This window comes from Vidua chalybeata, chromosome 5, assembly GCF_026979565.1.
Source record: "Vidua chalybeata isolate OUT-0048 chromosome 5, bVidCha1 merged haplotype, whole genome shotgun sequence".
Lineage (NCBI taxonomy): Eukaryota > Metazoa > Chordata > Aves > Passeriformes > Viduidae > Vidua > Vidua chalybeata.
The window spans coordinates 19,013,100-19,032,892 of NC_071534.1; the positions used below are offsets into that span (position 1 = coordinate 19,013,100).

General features: G+C 41.8%; 1 protein-coding gene across 1 annotated transcript; it reads right to left on the bottom strand.

The window, feature by feature from the left end:
* Positions 1 to 359: 359 nt before the first annotated feature.
* On the bottom strand, positions 360 to 17,335 carry ADSL (adenylosuccinate lyase). The gene is made up of 13 exons (XM_053944113.1): positions 17,109 to 17,335; positions 12,588 to 12,791; positions 11,430 to 11,474; positions 10,551 to 10,630; positions 8,635 to 8,806; positions 8,289 to 8,335; positions 7,810 to 7,900; positions 6,920 to 6,989; positions 5,724 to 5,871; positions 3,793 to 3,883; positions 2,830 to 2,919; positions 832 to 1,008; positions 360 to 508 (listed from the first exon to the last, which is right to left on the bottom strand). The coding sequence occupies exons 1-13, from the start codon at positions 17,262 to 17,264 to the stop codon at positions 422 to 424; spliced, it is 1,458 nt and encodes a 485-aa protein (XP_053800088.1). The 5' UTR covers positions 17,265 to 17,335; the 3' UTR covers positions 360 to 421.
* Positions 17,336 to 19,793: the final 2,458 nt, after the last annotated feature.

A 19,793-nucleotide genomic window follows, 5' to 3' on the forward strand; every position in this document is an offset into this window, starting at 1 on the left:
GACACCTGTGGAGAAAGTTTCAGGGCATGGAAAGAAAATGGGAGTGGGCTCAGTTCCCCTTCCTTCTGCTCTTCAACAAGTCAGTCCTACATGAATGTCAGGCAGCACCAGGCATTGCTCTTTAACAGCTGGCAGTGCTCTGTGAGGGGCCAATGAAGGTGCTGTGGTAAAGTTCTTGTCGTAATTGAGCGTTTCTCAGTAACTCCACACAATATAGATGGAGGCTTGACCTCCATCAGTAGTCAAAGACCTCCACCCAACAGCAAACAAAGAATGAAAAGCCCATCTGGACTCAACGTGGCTGTATGCTCTGGGGGCTAAATGTACTGTAGAGAACCAAAATAACATGACACAGTAAATAGACCTGGGTCAATAAGGCTTTTATTATCTCTCTGTACCCACACACATTTACAGACTAAACCTAAAGTGCCAGTTCAACTTTCCCACCCATCTTGCTTTGGTATGGAATCAGCGCTGGTCGAACCTCCTCCTTCAGGAACTTTGCCACCTGTTCAAGATGAAAAAAATAAAATTAGGAAAAGGACTTGTCTCCTCCTCCCCATATGGACCTGCTTGTCTCACTGGGGTCTCTCTTTCACAAAGACATGCAACAGTCTGGTATGTCCAGGGTCAAAAGTGTGAAGCCACAGGGAAGAAAGACAAGAAAGCCAAGGAAATCAAAGGAGAAAAATGTGTCTTCCTTAGTAGTATGGCTAGAATTATAGAATACGTACACTCTGTAGCAAACAGAGTGTACATATTATATACAAAAGGATGCAGGATTAAACTACACATTGCATTACAACCCACAGCCTCTTTCCACTACTTTACCTGTTGAGGAGCACGTCCAGTGAAGGAGGAGGGATCCAACAGACTTTCAAGTTGTTTATGGATAGGGCTGAAGTAAGGATCAGCACGGACACGGGCAATGAAGTCATTATCACCCCCTTCCTGTTTCACAACAGCTGCTGCTTGCTGAGAGAGAACACGAATTTTCTCGTGGCAATCCTGTAGGTACAGGGAGAAGAAGATGGAAAAAGAAAAACATCATTCCACTGCCATTGACAGCACGTGTTCATCTCATCAACTTGTGTGGGAGAGAAAAATGCCCTGCAAAGTGCAAAAAGAAGATGCAGCTTGGACTGCAGTGTTTCACATGCCACTACATTAAAACAAGATTTTCTTTATCCTTTCACATCTGCCCTTTGAGGCTAAAACAGTCCGAATGTCACATACATTCCCTGTTGAACTATAAGATAAACTAATGACAATGGAATCATTGTCATTCCTAAATACTATTAGGAGTCATTCTAGGGTTTTTTTTTTCTTTTTTTTTCAATTGTAAATAATGTAAAACCTCTACTGATTTTGGAAAGGGAAAAGAATCTGTCCAACTTAACAAGCAGTGAGACTTTGCAAACCATGACCTACATAAGGATAGACTGAGGAAAAAACCCATTCCTTTGCAATCAATTGGTAAGAACAAAGGAACCCAACTGTAGTAAGGTACCACCTGCAAAATCAGATATTGCCATGCTGGTCCTAAAATACAGCCATGTGACTGCATTTACAGCTATGCAGGAATCTTCTCCTTAAATGTATTATCCTTGATCTACAATTAGGACAAAAATTATCCTGCTTCCTCTAACCAAATGTCATTTTGCTTCACCACTGACCTACCTCAGGTGAACACATCTATCTTCTGGATATTTAGGGGAAGGATCTGTTTAGTAGTGGGGAAAAAAAGTGAGTTTTGGTGCTATGAGGTAGAAAATGTGCTGTTCCAAAGTTCCCAGCACATGAAAACAGAACATACGAATGTGAATATGAACACCTTCTACAAAGCCCTATGGGTATGTAATTAAACAGCACCAGAAAGAAGGCAGGTCAACAAGAGACACAAATGAATCACAGAATGTGATTCACATGATGTGACCCTTAATGCATTTAGTCAGGAAGCTTACTCACTGACCCACTGACATCAGAAACACAGGAGGGAAAAAAGAGGAAAAAAGGATGTTTCCTGACTAATATAATGGGTGATTTGCCACAACTGTTTCAGAAAACTGAAACCACATATATTCTGCTCAAAGCTTCATTCAAAAGCTTCCATTATTCTTGCAAGTTTCACTTCTGTCCTTGATGTGGAAATAATCATAGAAGAAAAAATTATTATCTAAAAGGTAAGTGAAAATAAGGTTTTTCATTAAGATGGAAATTCAATTATCAATTTTGGCCTAAACTGTGAAATTAAATGATAAGGAAATAAAATCCAATTGTGTCTGGGTTTATTTACTAAGGAAAATATTTAATTACAGTTTGCTTGAACACAGGAAGCTGAATGAAGGACTATAAACAAAGTGGTTAATATACTGTACTAAGTTAGGGAAGAATGACATATGAATGAGTGATTCAGAATGGTCTTGCTTTTTTTTGTTAACAGTAGTGACTCATCCTCTTTTAATTTATAAGGTAGCCAACTGCCAACATGTTTCATTTAAAGAAGTCTGGCCTGTGTTCCAAGTTCCCTCAAACACTTAAAAAAGGAAAACGCCTACTAGTATCAAACATAAAAATAGGTCTTCCTCTTCTCCAGCACAGCCAGGCAGATTAGCCCAAACACACAGTGTTCCTCACAGAAAACAGGGATCTCCACAAGTGCTCTCCCTCAGAGAGCAGAGCCTGGCTTTGCAGCACCAGTGTAATAACTCTGTGGGAGCAGGTGAAGAGCAGAGAAAGGTGAAACAGGACAAGAGCCCAGATACATTTGGTTCTCAGGAGACAAACACCAGGTCGTAAACAAAGGTATTTTGGACACTTCATTTGTACCTGACGATTGCCCCCAGCCTTCACCATTGCCATGATTATATTCTCTGTGGCCATGAATGGCAGCTCCTGCCGGATCCTTCTCTCAATCACCTTAAACACACACACACACATAAAAAAAAAAAAGCCAGGAAAAAAAAAAAAAAACAGCATTACAGAAAGTCTATAGATGACTGAAAACTTTGCAGTGAAGATTTTTTTCCTCTCCCCTTGAATCTCTGGGACTGGACAATGGTGACAGAATCATAGAAAAGTTTGGGGTGGAAGGGAGCTTTAAAGGCATCTAGTTCAACCACCTGCAATGAGCGGCGACATCTTCAATTAGATCAGGTTGCTCAGAGCCCTGTCCAATCTGATGCTGAATGTTTCCAGTGATGGGGCATCCACCACCTCTCTGGGCAACCTATTCTAGTGTTTCACCACCCTCTTTGCAATAAAACTTCTTTCCTGTATCATCTAAATTGTCCCTCTGTCAGTTTAAAACCATTGCCCCTTGTCCTGTTATAACAGGCCCTGATAAAAAAATTTGTCCCCATGATGCAAAGACACATTGTCATTTTGAACTTAGCTCTGGAAATCCAGATATTGAAGTTGATAATACTTAGAAGCCGTATCTTGTACAAGACATTAGTTTGGAAAAGATGTCCAATAATTTTTTTTTTAACCTGTAGTAAGTTACAGGACTGGATGAGATCTGTCTAGACAGTATCTTTCGCTTCTAGGTTCTACAGATCTGTTCTGTAATTCAGAACAGAATTGTGACAAGTTTTGTATTTACTCTGTTACTGACCTCACAAGAGGTCCCTAATGTATGTCCTACAACAGTGAGAATATGGCAAGAATAGAACAAAATTCAGAAACCATTTGAACTACCAGATAAAAATGTCATTCTTGGAGTGGGAGCATTTTTGTACCCTTTGGCACAGTTGTAGCATTACCAAGGAAGTCCATTTTCTCTGGCTTTACCTTTGGATACACCACGAGCCCCTCGGAGACATTCTGCAGTGTACTCAGAATGATGTCAGCTGTGAGGAAAGCCTCAGCCAGACACACGCGTCTACAAAACACACATACCCAGAACCCTGGTCAGCAACAAAGCCATATTCCAGTCCACCTCAGATCCTTCAGCTTCTGTAAATAATGCTCCAAATGGCATTACTGTGGCCTAACACTGGAAGTGTTCTCTTTTTTTTTTTCTTTTTGGTCAGTAGAGATGGAAAAGGGTGAAGGCACACATAGAAAGCTCCAGGATAATTCAGTGCTTACACAGATAGGAAACAGGGCAGCAATCTACAGGATCTTCCCCTGTGTGTTCTTTGTTGAAGTGTCTACTACTGATCCTACCCTTCAGCAGTAAGGCATGCTGCATGCTCATGCTGTGCCTGGCTGTGCTCAGTGGGAAATTTCCAAGGGGATCCATGCATTTGGTGAGGGCTTCCTCCAAGAAACCAGTTCCTGGTCACAAAGGAGGCTCCTGACAAAAAGCAGAGGAGGGGAAGAAGAGGAGTAGTGGGGCCTAAGCTGTATCAGGCAAAATGCTCTGCATCACAATGCAGCAAACAGAGCATCACCCATCTGTGACAACAGGGCCTAGCCCATCCTAAACTGTCATCTTTTAAAATATCCTAATTCTTGAACCTTGTGCTACATCTATGCCCTCCAATTCTATCACAGGGCCTTAAAACAACTTTGCTGGATTGTAGATTGATTGAACTTTCTCTGTCTTGTTCTCCTTCCAAAACACTGTAGCTTTAACAAGAGCACAGATTTTTATAATTGGTTAATGAAGTGGACAGATAAGTCTTTCTATTAGATGAGATGAAAATAAAATTTTAAACATTCCAGTACATCTCTCAACATTTGGTAGCTATTGGGAAACAAACACACCATATCAACCAGTATGCAATTTCTTAAATTTACATTGTTTTCTGCTGCCTATGCAGCTCTTTTTTTAATGAGACTAGGAGCTGTGGAGTAAGGTCCCCCTGGGAAAAAATCTTCTATTTTTTCACAAAATTTTATGCAGTTATTGCGTTTGTGGAGACATTTTAAAAATAACAATCTCGTCAGCAATCTTAATGCTAATCTAGCATTAATTAAGCCAAAACTGCTGCTGTTCATTGTCTCACAGGTGCCATACCTTAGAAGTCTAGAGATTTCTAAGATTCTAAGAGATCAAATTCTGCAACAGAATATGACTTTGAAACTAAAATGTTTCAAAGGTAGGTATGATCTTTATGCAGATTTAGTACAAAATAGAAGATGGAAGGACTGAATTTAATTGCTGTAATTTACTTGATAATAATTGTAGATAATTTCTGCTCAGCTCAAAATAGTCGTAATGAAGAATTATAAAACAAAGCAAAATTTGCTGAGCAATATCCTAAAGACCTGCACAGATTTTCATGAAACTTTTTAAAAAGTAGAGTAATTGTGCTCTTGCTCCAGGATTTGACTACTTCTTGTAAAGAATATTTTACAAAATTAAAATATTTTTTTAGATTATTTGGAGGGTTAAGGTATTGAACTATTCTCTAAAAAGTGAAAAAAAAGCAGGGACAAAAAACTGCATCCAAAATAAGGAGGAGAATTTGAGAAATGTGAGTACTGCAATACTGTGCTATTGAAACAGGAAGACTGTGAAAGCATTTTATTACCCTGGCTTCTGTATCCCTCCCTTTCACTGCTGATTTACTTTGCAGAAGATCTTGACATTAAACAAAACCTAACAGTGGTACAGAGGAAATCAGTTTGTAGTCTCTAGGTTCTATTGAGACTGCTTTTTGTGAAGGTAGTATCTTGTGGGTTTAGTTTAAAGGCAGTATTTTCTAAAGAGGCCAGAGGACCTTTCTGCACAAGGCCACCTGCAGTTGCTGCAGAGCACAGTCTGAACAGACCTGTTGGCACTGTCATCCAGCGTTCGCTCAAACCACTGCACGGCGGCCGTTTGGAGGGGATCCATCACCAGCGTCATCAGGTGCCGAGCGAGGCTGCAGCAGCGCTCTGAACGCATTGGGTTCCTCTTGTAAGGCATAGCACTTGAGCCTGTCAAAGCAGGAAAAGGGATGCAAACAGGGCAACAGAAGGAGTGCTGCATTCGGGGAGAAGAGATTAAGGTCCTCCCCCAGGAAAGAAAAATGTATCAGGAATCATAGTTTTGACTAAAGCTTCAAAATACAACAATTTTCTAAGGGCAATATATAATAAAAAAATGACACCACTATTTTCCCCTTCAGATCAGAAACATTGAAATGTGGGCAAAGAAAAAGTGAGATGACATTTTTGCAGTTCTGCAAAACAGAAGTACTACCACATAAAAGGGACAAGCAGTTGTACTTTTTAATTACTATTTAGCACCATCTCTCTAGGCTACCCATGGCAATCTTAGCAGTGTTCGAGCCTCCATCTGCTCAGTAACACTGTCCTTCAAAGTCAGATGCCTACACTGCTGCCTTTTGCTCTAGTGAATGAATGGGTATTAAAATCATACATAGAATGTAGAATGGTACAAGTACCAGACAGGACTAAGGGTTAATTCACTGATTCAATTCTATATAACTATTTAAGGGACCCAAACTTTCTTTCAGCCAAGAGCCAAAACGCTACATTTCCTTTTCCCTTTCTAACAGTGTCAGAATCACATCATTGGTGTTCTTCTGGCAAGGGTGCAAGGGTCCTTCATTGTTCCTAATTTGTCTGCTTATAAAGATCAAAATGCTGAGTTGAGCTGAAAACCTACTTTCCAGTCAGCCTCATGAGGACTGGAAAACATTAAGCACTCCTCAGACCCAGGTCTGCCTCTCTAGGCAATAGGACATCCATGGCTACTCCTGCTCTCCCCACAAACACAGGGAGTGCACAAATCTGATTTTAATTACTTAATATCCAGAAACCTTTAAGTAAGGAGGTTTTTCTTTTTCCTTCTCCCCCCCTTTATTTTTCTTTTAAAAAGGATTGAAAATACTAATAATATCAACTCCAGTTAATTTTAAGCAAATTCTGTCAGTGACATTTCTAAGTTTGTTTAAAAGGCCACACCAACATAAATGAAAGGACACATACGCCAGTCCAGGAAAACTGTCTCATCCCTTACCAATCTGGTCTTTCTCAAAAGGCTCCTCTATCTCCTTCAGGTTGGCCAAAAGACGAATGTCAGTGCAAATCTAGAAAGCAAGCATGAGAAATTAACAAAACAGAACCAAAGTGACACCCACCAATATATCTTAGTGTTAGTGCTCTCGGAGAATCTTTGCATCTATGTGCAAGAAGTAAACTGGGGCATTGAAAAATTTGACAAAAAAACTGACACTGCAATCATACTTTGTGGCCTAAACATGTTTGTCAAGAAAACACAGAAAACAGCATGTCCACTGGATTAGATGGGAACAGGACTCCAACAAGGGCAAATGTTTGCAGGGAATGGAAGACAGATCATAAGAAAACACTGAAAATACATAACAAAATTGCACAGTGATTTATAAATACAGATAATGTGTGCTCACTGAACTGGGAAAAAACCAAAACAGAAGAAAATACCACAGATCACTTTAGCCCAGGAGGAGGAAGGAGGGAACAGAGATTAATCAATGAAAAGAATCCACAAGGACAGAGAGAATAACACCATTATCAGAAAGGCAATTAACTAGGAGGAAATGGTGACATTTAAGAACTCATACACCACTAGGAAAGACATTTACTCTAATTGGATCAATTTAGCATAGATTAGACTAATATCTGGTGTGGGAGTTGTTAACCCATTTTAGAATCTGCTCAGTTAACTTGTTTTATTTGTCACTGGTTTTAAGATCTTTGAGATTTGAGTATCAGGTATGTACCCAGTGGTGAATTTTCATGATCTCAAAGAAGACAGATGAACAAGGAACACCAATATTTCTTGAGCAGAGCATTCTGCACCAAAGCACCTTCTCTTGAAGACCTGAAACATTTCTCCCTCTTCCTAATGTATACAACTAGGGTGCTCACCTTGTGTATAGAAGCCCCCAGACTGGCCAGCACAGCCAGGACTCCAATATCCACCTTGCGACTGTAGGTCTGCCCTGTGACCATGTAAGCCCTAGAAATAAGCACAGAAATTGAGTGTTCCAGCCAGACACAACAGTACTGCAAGACTTTGAGCAAGCAGTGACATGGCTCTTGAAGTGGAGGGCTGTCATTCTGCTTGGATGAGAACAACTTTGGATTCAGGCTGTCAATTTCTTGGGGCAGCATGCAGGTGGGAGAGAGGTAAACAGAGAAAAAGGGACAGCTGTGCTTTGACAGGGAGACAAGAAGTGGTGGCCTATTTATGAGGTGAAGTTTCATGCGGGAAAATACAACTGGGAATGGAAGATGGCAAGGGGGAATAAGAGCACAGCAGCACAGATGTCAGCTTGGCAGCCAGGGGAATCTGGGCCAACACTACCAGCAGGAGTCACACACTGCTAAGAATGCGTGTTACATACCGCTTAAATCCTGCCTTCTCAGTCACTAATCTGTCCAGTTCTTCAACCTTGGGGTGAAGAAAAAAAAAAACAAACCCAGAGCTCAAAATACAACTCAGCAAGGTCAGCAGGAGCAAAAATGGTCTTCGCTTTTCTCAGTTTACTGTCAAAAAATCTGCTACTTTCTGTGAAACATCCCTTCCCAAATGCTACTTACTTTCACAGAGCCTTGTCAAAGAGCCCCAGAGGGATCAGGGTGACTTTGTAAATTTAATGCGAGAATCTCAATCTTCCCTCAAAGAAAACATCATTCCAGAGCAGAAAATTGCCAAGACTGTACATCTGCACCCTGGGCTGTCTGACTTACTTTACTGTGGTCTCCCTCAAAGAGCTGCAAGAAGCTGGCTTGAGTGCCAGTGGTGCCTTTCACACCCCGGAAGCGCAGGTCATCCCGAGCCCGCTCCAGGTTCTGCAGGTCCATGCACAAGTCTTGAATCCACAAGCAGCAGCGTTTCCCCACAGTGGTGAGCTGGGCAGGTCTGAAAACAATCAAGAACACAACATGACTCATTGAAGATTTGCCCAAGCACCACACTTCACTGCTGAGTCTGCCATTAAGAGTTCGCTACAGATTCATCTCTATTGACTAATTGGAGCAGAAATTAACAGGATTTGGCTTAGGCAGAAGGATGTACCAATGTCAGTAGTAAATGGTACTGAAGATGTAATCACTCCTTTCAGGAATTAAATGGAATTACAGTACCGGAAAACAGCAATTCTGTGTCCAAATGCCAGGCGGGCGCCCCCTGCCGGCCTGCAGGGGCTGTGCCAGACTGGGCACATCTGTCCCCCATCCCAGCTCTGCTCATCCAGGGCACGGGGGGCACCCTGGCTGACTTACAGCACTGGTATGAACAACTCAGCACAGAGACATCTGCATTCACTTTGTGATTTTAAATGAGGTTCCTCTCAGGAACTTTTCCTTCCTATTTATAAAAATGTGTTCTTCAGCCTCTGGGCAAACACACTTCAACAATGCTGTCAGCCAACACTTCTTGTAAGACATCTACCTTGGAGTAAGTAAATGCATGCTTCAGCTACACTTCTGTCCCCGTGAAGATGCTTTGAGGCAAAACCAGGGGTGTTATGCAGAACCCAGAAAGTGAAATATTTGAAATTATCCACACGAACTCCAAAGAAAACCTCTATACTACTTCAAAAAAACATACACACGTGAACAATGTGCTCCTGATTAAACTCAGACATAAAAAGGAAGCTTGTAAGATCTGGAAGCAGGCGATCCAGGAGGAATACAAAGAAACTATTCAACACTGCAGAGATGGGGCAAGGAAAGCCAAAACCCACCTGGATGAATTTAGTATGGGATGTGAAAGGAAACAAGACAGGCCTCTGCAAGTACATAAACAGGAAAATGGAAGGCTAGGGAAAACATGGATGTGATTGTAAATGGAGTAAAGGCCCTGCTGACAAACGACACAGAAAAGGCTGAGACGTCAATTATGATTTCACCTTGTATACACTTCTTGAAAACTGCTCTGACCTCTTTCCAAAAGCCCAAATAAAACTAGCACAGATACTCCTCCAAAAAGCTGTAGATGAAGAGGGCTGTAGGACTAGAGCTGATGGAACCAACACTGCATATACAGCAAGACGATAAATGGGAGACCTGATGCTTTCACTCTCCTTTGGGAGAAATGTTAAAGTGCTAGACACCGAGTCTGACATGACCTGTGCTTAATTTCCCTGCCTCTGCTGTTCCATATCACTGGGATAGAAGGCTTAGCTCATGGTATAGTTTAATGCTTCTGAATACAGTCTTCATGAAGCAGATTAAACTACCCCACGAACAGAACCACACAGATCTTCTGACTTTATTATCCTTTGACTCAGCATCTGTAGTAACAAGTAGCCATTAACAAAACTTTCTAGGCTGCAGCGGAAAATAACTTAAAGAAAAACAAAATCTGACTGGAAGACAGGCTTAGTACAATTCCCAGTCATGCTTTTTTGAAACAGCCCAGAACATGCACATCTTTGTTTGCCTGGAAGTCATCCTTTACATGAAGCTGTGTAGAAGCAACTGCTGACAGCTAGTCAAAGCAACAGTCCAATTTCCTGAACAAGCCTGGAGTCAGGCACATACGCCTTTTCTGAACCACCAGCTGGTCAGAGATGGGGAAAAGGATGGCAAAAGAGCAGTAGCAGGTCAATTTAATCAAAGCACAGACAACAAAAAGAAAGCAAAGGCTGATGGCTACTTACTGGTAATGAGTGAAGCCCAAAGCAGGCATGTCAGCATACTTCTCAGCAAAGTCGGCCAGCCGACTGATCACCCTTGCGAGCTGGTGGAAGCAGGAAGGATGGAAAAGAGATGGAATGAGAGAGGAGAAAAACCCAAACAACACAGCAGAAATTCGCATGCTTAAGCACAATATTGTGAGAAAAAGGGAAGGGAAGCCACTGTGCAGGGAAGGACCTTGAGGGGCAACTGTGCAGTCCCCTCAAACTGTAGAATATGGTGTGTTTCAGTTTTTCAGGGCATGCATGCAATTTCTGCTTGCTACAAAACTCAAGCAAGAGCTCACACAAGTCATTGGATTTGAGATCAAACTAGTCTAATCTTCATGCCCAACCAAATCCTGCAGTTCGTTCATCTTGGGTATTTTTGTTATTCCTGGAATTGGTCAGAAATAAAGCTGCTTGGGGTATAACTGACACACGTACAGTCCAGGGTAAATTGGATGCCAACTCATTCAGGTCAGATAGACAGCACTACACTACACTCCTGCTATATCTGACCTCAGAAAATTGTATTATATAGTTTCTTGAATGCTGACAGACTCCTAGGAATATAGCTAAGGATAAGACTAAGATAATCCTGAAAGCAATACAGTTGTATTGCTATGTAGTACCTGTGGCACAGATAAACAAGGAGCTGCTTATAAATCCCACTGTGAGCAAAAACCCTCTGGGAAAAGACTTGAGAAAGGAAAGGAAACGGTTCACTTTTTTGAGAACAACCCAGACAGACAACTCCTCCTAGTTTCTCACAAAGGTTTAGGAAAATCCAAGTTAAATACAGGCTATGCACAGGACATGAGTGCTCCCCAATTCTGAGACACTGCAGGACCACCTTCTCACCTTGGGTAGCAGGAGGTTAAAGCCATCACGGAGGACAATCAAATCCTGAAAGAAGCAAAGAAAGGAACTTTGGATCTTGTTTAAAGGACCAGACATAACAGTTTCTCTCAGAGAGGACACAGATTATGCTTCATTGACTCAAAAAGTCTCCTCTTAAAACAAATTATTTGCTTTCCTTCTTGTAGCAGAGCTTCACTGAACTTGCCTATGACAAAAATGCTAGACCATTGCTCCTTTTATGCTGTCCATGGAAAGTCGTAAGTGGTGGAAGACCTGATTCCACCAAGTGCCTATGAATGATTATTCTGAGGTCTTGGGATTGCCCATGGAATGACAGACTAAATCATATGGTCCCAAGTGGAACACACAGGCACTGTAGGCTAAAGACAGCAGGAAAGTCAGTGGGCTGATGAGGCACCAGTTGTCTTTACTCCTTCTTTTGAAACTGAGGTACAGCTGGGCACAGGTGTCACAAGGAAGGTGATATTACCCAAAAGCTAAACAGGTTTGCAAAGGAGTAGAGAAAAAAGAATCACACAGTAACTTCTCATGCAACAACAGCAGCTGTGAAGTTGCAATGGCTTGAACAGTGGAACAGCAACATATACTAAGAAATAAGGCTTCAGTTTGCGCTCTCTTGTAGATGAGGTTTTTCACAAATATTTTATGGTTCTGTAGAATGGTAGTACTTCCTTTTTCACTTAACACACTGATCCATTCTCTTCACTACTGAAAAGCTTGTTTTCCCCTGAATTACGCGGGGGTTCCAAGTAGCAATTGAAAGTTCATGGACCTTGTTCTGTAAGTCAGTGAACTCTTGTCAGGGGTGTAACTGATAAATCACACAGTTCACATGTTTCTTCATGTGTTTGCAACTCCCCTCTTATCTCCTTGAATATTTAACATGCAAGCAGAAGTTAGGGAACAGTTTCCAGATAGATCTTGCTTCACATCACAAGAAAGAAGGCAAGGGGAGCTTGCCTCCCTAGGGTAGCCAGGTTAAAGAACTGAATTAACTTCAACAGTAAAATTAACAAAAATGACTGAAAAATTCACTTAATATTTTAAAAAGAAAAGTTTATAAAGAGCTATAAAATAAACAACTGTAGCTTTGTTTTACCCAGCTCTGCAGGCAGGGAACTGGAAATAAACTATTACCGTGTTATCCCCTACGTAGCAGGAAGTTGCTCCAAGGTGGATGATGGCTGCAGCTTTCGGACAGCAGTGGGCAAAGGTGTGCACGTGGGCCATCACATCGTGACGCAGCTTCTTCTCCTCCTCTGCTGCCATCTTGAAGTCAATGTTGTCCAGATTTGCTTCCATCTCCTGTATCTGCTCATCAGTGATTGAAAGCCCAAGTGACTGCAAGGGGAAAAGAACTTCCATTGCATTTTCTCTTTACTGACAAACTGAGACAGAAGCTGTTTAAATACTTTACTCCTGTCTGACACCTCCCAAAAGTGTGACAATTTGGTCTAATCAAGCTGTAACAGCAAATGCTTTCATTCTAGGGCTCTCCAGCCTTTTCCAATGGAATAGGACAGTATTCATTCTCAGATGTTCCTCTTGGGCTTCGTGCCTTCCTCAATCATGTAAGATTCCTGGGAAAACTACAAAAATGAAAGTACATGGGGAAAAGTGATATAAAAATAGTATAGTTTAAACTTCTTTTAATGAAGCTTATCTTTTGGGTAGAGAAAAATCCAGCTAACATGTGACTAAATAGCTTGTGTCAGGAAAAACTCACTGGACCACAACTAGACCTACACAATTGTAAACAGGGGGCTTAAAACATATGGAAAGGTGTATATGTTTTATATGTCTGTACCTTTTCAGAAGTCCTGTAGTAGCTCATCTCAAACTGAATATGAAACCTTGTGAAATCAGTTACTTTATCTGGAAGGAGGAGAGGAATGCTCCTAGTTCATGTTTGAAACTAATTGCTAGAGCTTTTCAGCAAGCTGACTTAAAGATATCCAACCTTAAGATTATACACTGGTGTAATCTACTAAGGTGAGAAAAATGCCTTTTCATGATACTGAGAAATTAAAAGTCTCACAATAAACTTGGCATTACTGCCTTTTCCAAATTAAAATACTATTGTCCTGTGCATCAGTGATGAGAAATCACCAACCAGGAGGTTTCCAGGATTCAAAGTATTTAAAAAACTGGTTCTGTTCAGAATCAAACTGACTGAAAAAATGGTTTGCAGATGTGGAACCTGGAACTGAAGATGACAGCAAGTGAAGTAGATGTGTCCTCAAGGACCTAATCAGATAATTAGTACCCAAACTTAGGCTGCCGCAAGCATATACATGCCTGTGAGTGTCCAGCTAAATGGGGAAAAGCACCTGGCCCCAGACTGCTGCCTTTGAGGTGCACCAGTATAGACTGCAACTGCCTAAAAGCACAGGCAGCTCAGCAGGCAATACGTTTTTGTGCCAAGATTAAAATCTCATGCCTTACTCAAACATCCGTGATCCTTTGGGAAAAGCTGACCACAGCACACAGTCATACAGAGAGGAAAGAAATAACCGCCCAAAAAGGGACGACTTGACATAGAACATGTGCAAGGTAGGGTAGTGCCAAGACAAATGATGTTCTCATCTATCCCCAAACAACGTGTGAGTCTCTTCCCTAGGAGCTTTTGCTGATATTGGCAGTACCTCAGGAAGAAAACAATCAAACATCCTTCAAACCCGTGTACCTAAAAAAACCAAGTAGGAAAACTACATAAGGAAGAACACAAGGTTTTCCCCAAAGCACTACCGGTCAGTGAAGTCAGTGATAAACTCTCTGGACTGTGGTTTTAGGGTGTCATTCTTCCAAGACTGTCCCAATATTTTGATGTGCCACTCTAACAGCTATGATTGTTCATCACTTTTCCTAAAGGATGGGGCAGAACAGGCAGATGACGTAGCACAGCTCCTGCACACAGAATGAGAACACCGGGTTGTTCATTGTATAAAGAACATACGACAGAAAAACAATGAAACTTAAACTGGATATAAAAAATAGGTGGAGGGTTACTAAAAAAAGAGAGAAAACATTTATATTTGACATGTGCAAAACATATTGTAAGTCAGTTTGATGCTGCAGGATGTCAAAGGGAGAGCTCCAAGAAATTTGTACTTTACTTTCAAATACAATTAAGGCAAGAGTTCAAGATAAAAAGTGTTAACAGAAGAATCATAATGCACAGGAATTTATGCAAAAAATTAAACTAGTGTTTTGGGATGGGTATAAATTCAGACACCCCAGCTCTTAACCCAAACTTTAAATACTGTCAGTTGGGAAAAGATAAATTTTTCTTACTAATCCCACATTTTGCTAAGCCTGCTCTTTCAAACTCCTGCTATTGCCTGCTGAAAGGAGCAAAACACTGTATAGACTTTCTGCCAAATTCAGTTTCTACTGAAATACTTCTTCCATTCTTATCTCACATACTCCAAGTGGACCACTTGAAAATTTCACCTATTAAGTAGAGTGAATATTGAAGCCATCTGCCTGGCCCTGCACTTTATCTAAAATTTTATCACTAAGTTGCACGTCTTCTGTCTTACTACTCTCTGCAAATTTAAGAAAACCTATGATTAGACCTTCCTAGATCTGATTTATCAGAAGACAAAAGTAAGTATTGCCAACTGTTCATTTGTTACTGTTTGGTTTTTAATGTATCTGAAAAGATAAGCTATGTATCTTCAAAAAGAATGACCCAAGAAGCAGCACATGAGTATCTTGGAAGTGAGGATATGTGCTGCAGTAAGTTGCCATAGTTCATTTATTACCTGGTATTTGGGTGGCTGTTCTTTTTCGTAGAAATACTATGCATCTTCTATAAGAAACCTAAAGAAACTGCTTGAATGTGTAACTAACTGATCATTGACAGAGATAACAGGTGCTAGAAGTAGCTGACCCTTCCTTCTTTTTAGTCCAGAGCTGACATTACATTACAAACTGCTCTGGAATGAGGAGCCAGATAAAAATAGGAGTCTCTCTCTTCCCAATATGAAAAGAGAGCTCAAGAAGTTGTAAGACCTGTCTCTACTTTCTGGGAACAAAACTCTGGGGCAGCAAAGCAAGGGTCAATAGATGGGGTAGCCTGGAATTCAGGGCTTGCAAATGGAAACTTAAGACGCCCCAAACTGGTTCCTTCAAGCAGATTGCTATTGGGCAACTCACGTATTCTGTTCTTGATCAGAAGTAAAAGTGATGATTATCTGATGGAATCAATACAACTATGTTTAAATTGTCATGCTTTGAACATACAAAGCTCCTCAAGCATGCATTCATAGTACTGACACTTTCTGTGCCAGATGAGATTTACAGCTTTCTCACTCCAGCATCTGAACTGTGACAAAATCAGGCATCCAGAACTTTGGAAGGTGACTCCTATTTAGCACAGCTGTATAATTGCATCTTCAGCTTCTGAAACATCACATTTGGTCCAGCATATTACTGATAATGCTGCTGTAGTGATACTATCCTTGCATGGAGAAGGAACATGGTAATGACATTGTGCACTGTGTGTTCATTCTCCAGCATGGTGCTTCTCTGCCCTTGCACTCATAGTAACAGCCAGACCTAGAGCTTGGATTCTTCTAACAATCCCAGGGCTCTGAAAACAGAAATCTGACTCTACAAAACAAACAGGCTCCTATTGAGTCTGAAAGCTAAAGCCATTCTGTCAGAAAGTGGGGTGGTTTTGTACCCTTTTTGGTGGGGGGGGGAACACATTACAACTTTTTCACTGTCAAAAACCTGATAAGAGTCACAAGGATTCAAGTCAGTGCAACTTAAAAACTGTGTCTCAACTGAGATGTAATAACAGCTGTACATGTATCCCTAATTAGGACCAGAGTCAAAGTCAAAAGGTTTAGCTTCATGTGCACGTTAAAAAAGTCAACTTCATATCCTCTATCAACACAACAGCTTGCAATCATATGGACATACTCTGATTTGCTGCGTGCTAATAGTTCAATTAATAATACACAGTACCCAATCTTTTGTGGTGGTGTTTTTTTGGTTTTTTTTTTTTTTTTTTTTTTTGTTCTTCACTCAGCCTACCAGAAACATCACAACTACTTGCGGGGTAAATGTACTGCTCACTTTGGCCAAAAAGTAAACATATCTCGGAAAAAAAGGGCTAGCTAACAACAAATGGCCACAGATGCAGGGGGTGGTCCGGTTGGCACGGACTGACAGCCATCGGATTGAATGGACAGTGGACCTCACCCGTCACACCTCCTGGAAAGCAAACAGCTGAGCGCTTGGGAAGGACACCGCTGTTTGCTCAAAGGCAACCCCTCACCAAAGATTGCTTAGCAGAGCTTTCATAAAACCAATTTTACAGTGCAGGCAAAAGTGCAAGGGGGAGGGTACGAGGCGAGAAGAAATGATTTGCTGAGGGGCGACAGGAGGGGTTGTGTACAGAAAGTTGGATAACCCTGAACTCGCAGAGCCCCCACCTGTCGCGCCCCCTTCCTCCCCGGAACGCGCCAAAGGGGCGCCTGGAAAGTTGCTCTGGTCGGTTTTCCGAGAGTAGCTCCGGGAAGGTACGGCCGATTCCCAGACCCTCATCCGTCAGAGCCCTTAAGGGAATCGGGACGTGAAGACGCCCCGGCACCACGCTCCCCCCGTCCCGGGCCGCTCTGCCCTCATCGCCCGTCCCGCCGTTACCTTCTCAGCCTGGGCGAGGTAGAGCCAGAGGCGGCGCCAGGTGCCGAATTTCTTCCTCTCGCTGAAGTTGTAGGCCATCTCGGCGCTGGCGTACCGCGACACCAGCGGGGAGCGGTACCGCGCCATCACGTCCTGCTCCTCTCCGGGGGCCGCCATGGCACCGGCAGCAGCGGCAGCGGCGGCAGCGGCGCAGGGCAGCCCCGGGACCAGCGGGATAAGGGCGGGCAGAGGCCCCGCCCCGAGCCCACGGCGGGCCCGGCGCCCCCCCGCGCCCGGAGGCCAACGCGGCCCGAAGGACCCCGACACTGCCGCGGGACACAAAACGTGCACAAAACACGAGCTTTAAATGCTTAGCAGCCAAACACATTTATTAGTATTTTTTTTTCCAGGAACCCAAAAATAGTTTGTAGTTATAATGTAAGCAACTGAGTTGCACATAATACAATCATATCTTTCAAAAAAACCAAACAAAACAAACAAACAAAAAAAACCCCAAAGAAAACAATAAACCAAAAAAGCTGTTTAAAAGCAAAAAAAAAAAAAAAAAACAACAAAAACAAAAAACAAAACCTTCAGAAAACTTATATATAAGTATTACACCATCTCTCAGTTTCAATGAAATGACGACGACTTAATTCTTTATTACTCTTGTCACACTCCAATAAAACGTCACCCTTTCGTTTGGTTTTTTTTTTTCTTTTTTTTTCCTTTTTTTTTTCTAAATCCAGCATGAGAAATACAGTACCTGCTATGGCAAAAATACACATAAAATGCAACATTTCAGCTTATTTGTACATTAGTAGAGTTTAAACATTTTATTGGTTTTTTTTTTTCTTTTTAAGTGAACCAGTGATCTTAAGTACCACTATACTAAAAGTAAAATAAAAATATAGAAAAGGAGGAAAAGGGGGCAGCCAGCCTTACAAGAGCACCTTCTAAAGTGCCGAGTTTCTGTGTCCATGGAAAACCCTTAGGAAGTTCAAACATTTCTGAGAATATGGGATGGAAATTAAAATGAAACCTGGATATGCAAGACATTGTGTCATCTCCTCTACATTCTCCCCATTTGTCCTGTAATTTTCTTTACTGCACACTATAGAAAGAGGGGAGAAACCAGAACTACGGTAAGAGTTTAGTAAAGGAAGCCATTTCAAGTATAAGAAAAAAAAAAATAAACACTTACAGGTAACTTGCAAATAGCATCAATATACACACAGCCACTATTTTTATTATTACAATGTCTGCTTCTGGGAGACAGTGTTTCAGGCAAGAGGACTTTAGCTGTACCTTCCTGTTACCTATTTATGTGCAAAGTAGAAAAGCTGCCTTTTCTAATCCAGCCATATTGGACATCAATGGTGTTCTATTCAGCCACCTCATCCCTCCATTCCATAAGGAGAAAAGGGGGCATTATTTTACCAAGAAGACTAGATGAAATGAATCTGTTTCTCTATTCGTCTTCCAGACACACCCTTCTCCTATTACTTGTTTGCAATGAAGAGAAAATTGCCAAATTCCCAATGCCCACCAGTAGCCAGTTTCCTGAACAGGTAGAAGGCATTTACCTTTGTAAACATAATCCCTTATGTTTGTGGAACTCAAAGCAGCATTTCACACCTCCAGCCCAGCAGTGGAGATGAAAATAGATCAGAAGGCTCCCCTGTCACTGCTTTTCCTCCTCCCCTTTCCCCTTCTGCACCCAGGAAGATTACGTTTGGTTACTTTTGTTAGAAGGTGGGTGTTTTTTTGGTTCTTTGAGGAAAATACTTAGCATTTAGTTAAAAGTAAACATTACAGAATTACCATAATCAGATTTATACTGCTGTTTGTTCTGCTTTCTAGATGAGAAAGAAAAAGCACTATGCATCAGATGTTCTGCAGGCTTTAGAGCAGATGTGGCAGAAAACCAAGATACCTCTGTGTGTAAATCCAACAGGTGCACTTGCATCACTTCAGCTTCTTTCTCTGCAGAATCACTGTATATGCTTCACCTTGATTACTGGCAGAGATGGAGAGGGTGGCGTAGGGCAGCAGTGGAGAGGTGTTTCTAAGGCCACAGGGAGCAACACAAGACAGAGAGGACCAGGGAGTGTCAGACAGAAAGGTTTCAGGTACAGAAACCATGTTCTTGATATTTCAAACGCCAAATTCCAAGAGGCATGGGCTCATATGCACATCCCTGAGACGCACATCCAAGAAAGAAGAAACAGGACCAAGTGATTAAGCGGGGAGAAAGTAGCAGAGGTTCCCTGACAGCTGTGGGATTTACCCAATGAAGACCTCATCCCCACCACCCTCCCAGAGACATTTCGGGAGAGTTGTAAGGCATATATAGAAGCAGCATCCACTATCACTCTCTCTGTTCCTACGTTCTATTGGCAGGTGATGGCTTCTGTATATTGTGGACAAGAAGAGACACTGCATTTGAAGTGTGACTGGTAACACATTGAAATTAACTCAGGGAAGGACACAGGAAGCTACTCTGCCCTTCATCCCTGGAACAGCAGCATAAAGTGGCCAGGTTCTTCATCTTACAGTCCCCTCTCTGGAACTACACACCACAACTTCCCCTTCCTGATGGCAGGAAAAGATGTGTCTACTTGAAAGATGACATTACCAAAACTGCCATTTAATGGCAGGGAGGAAGTACACAAACTTTTTCTGATTTGGTGGTCTGGTGAAAGA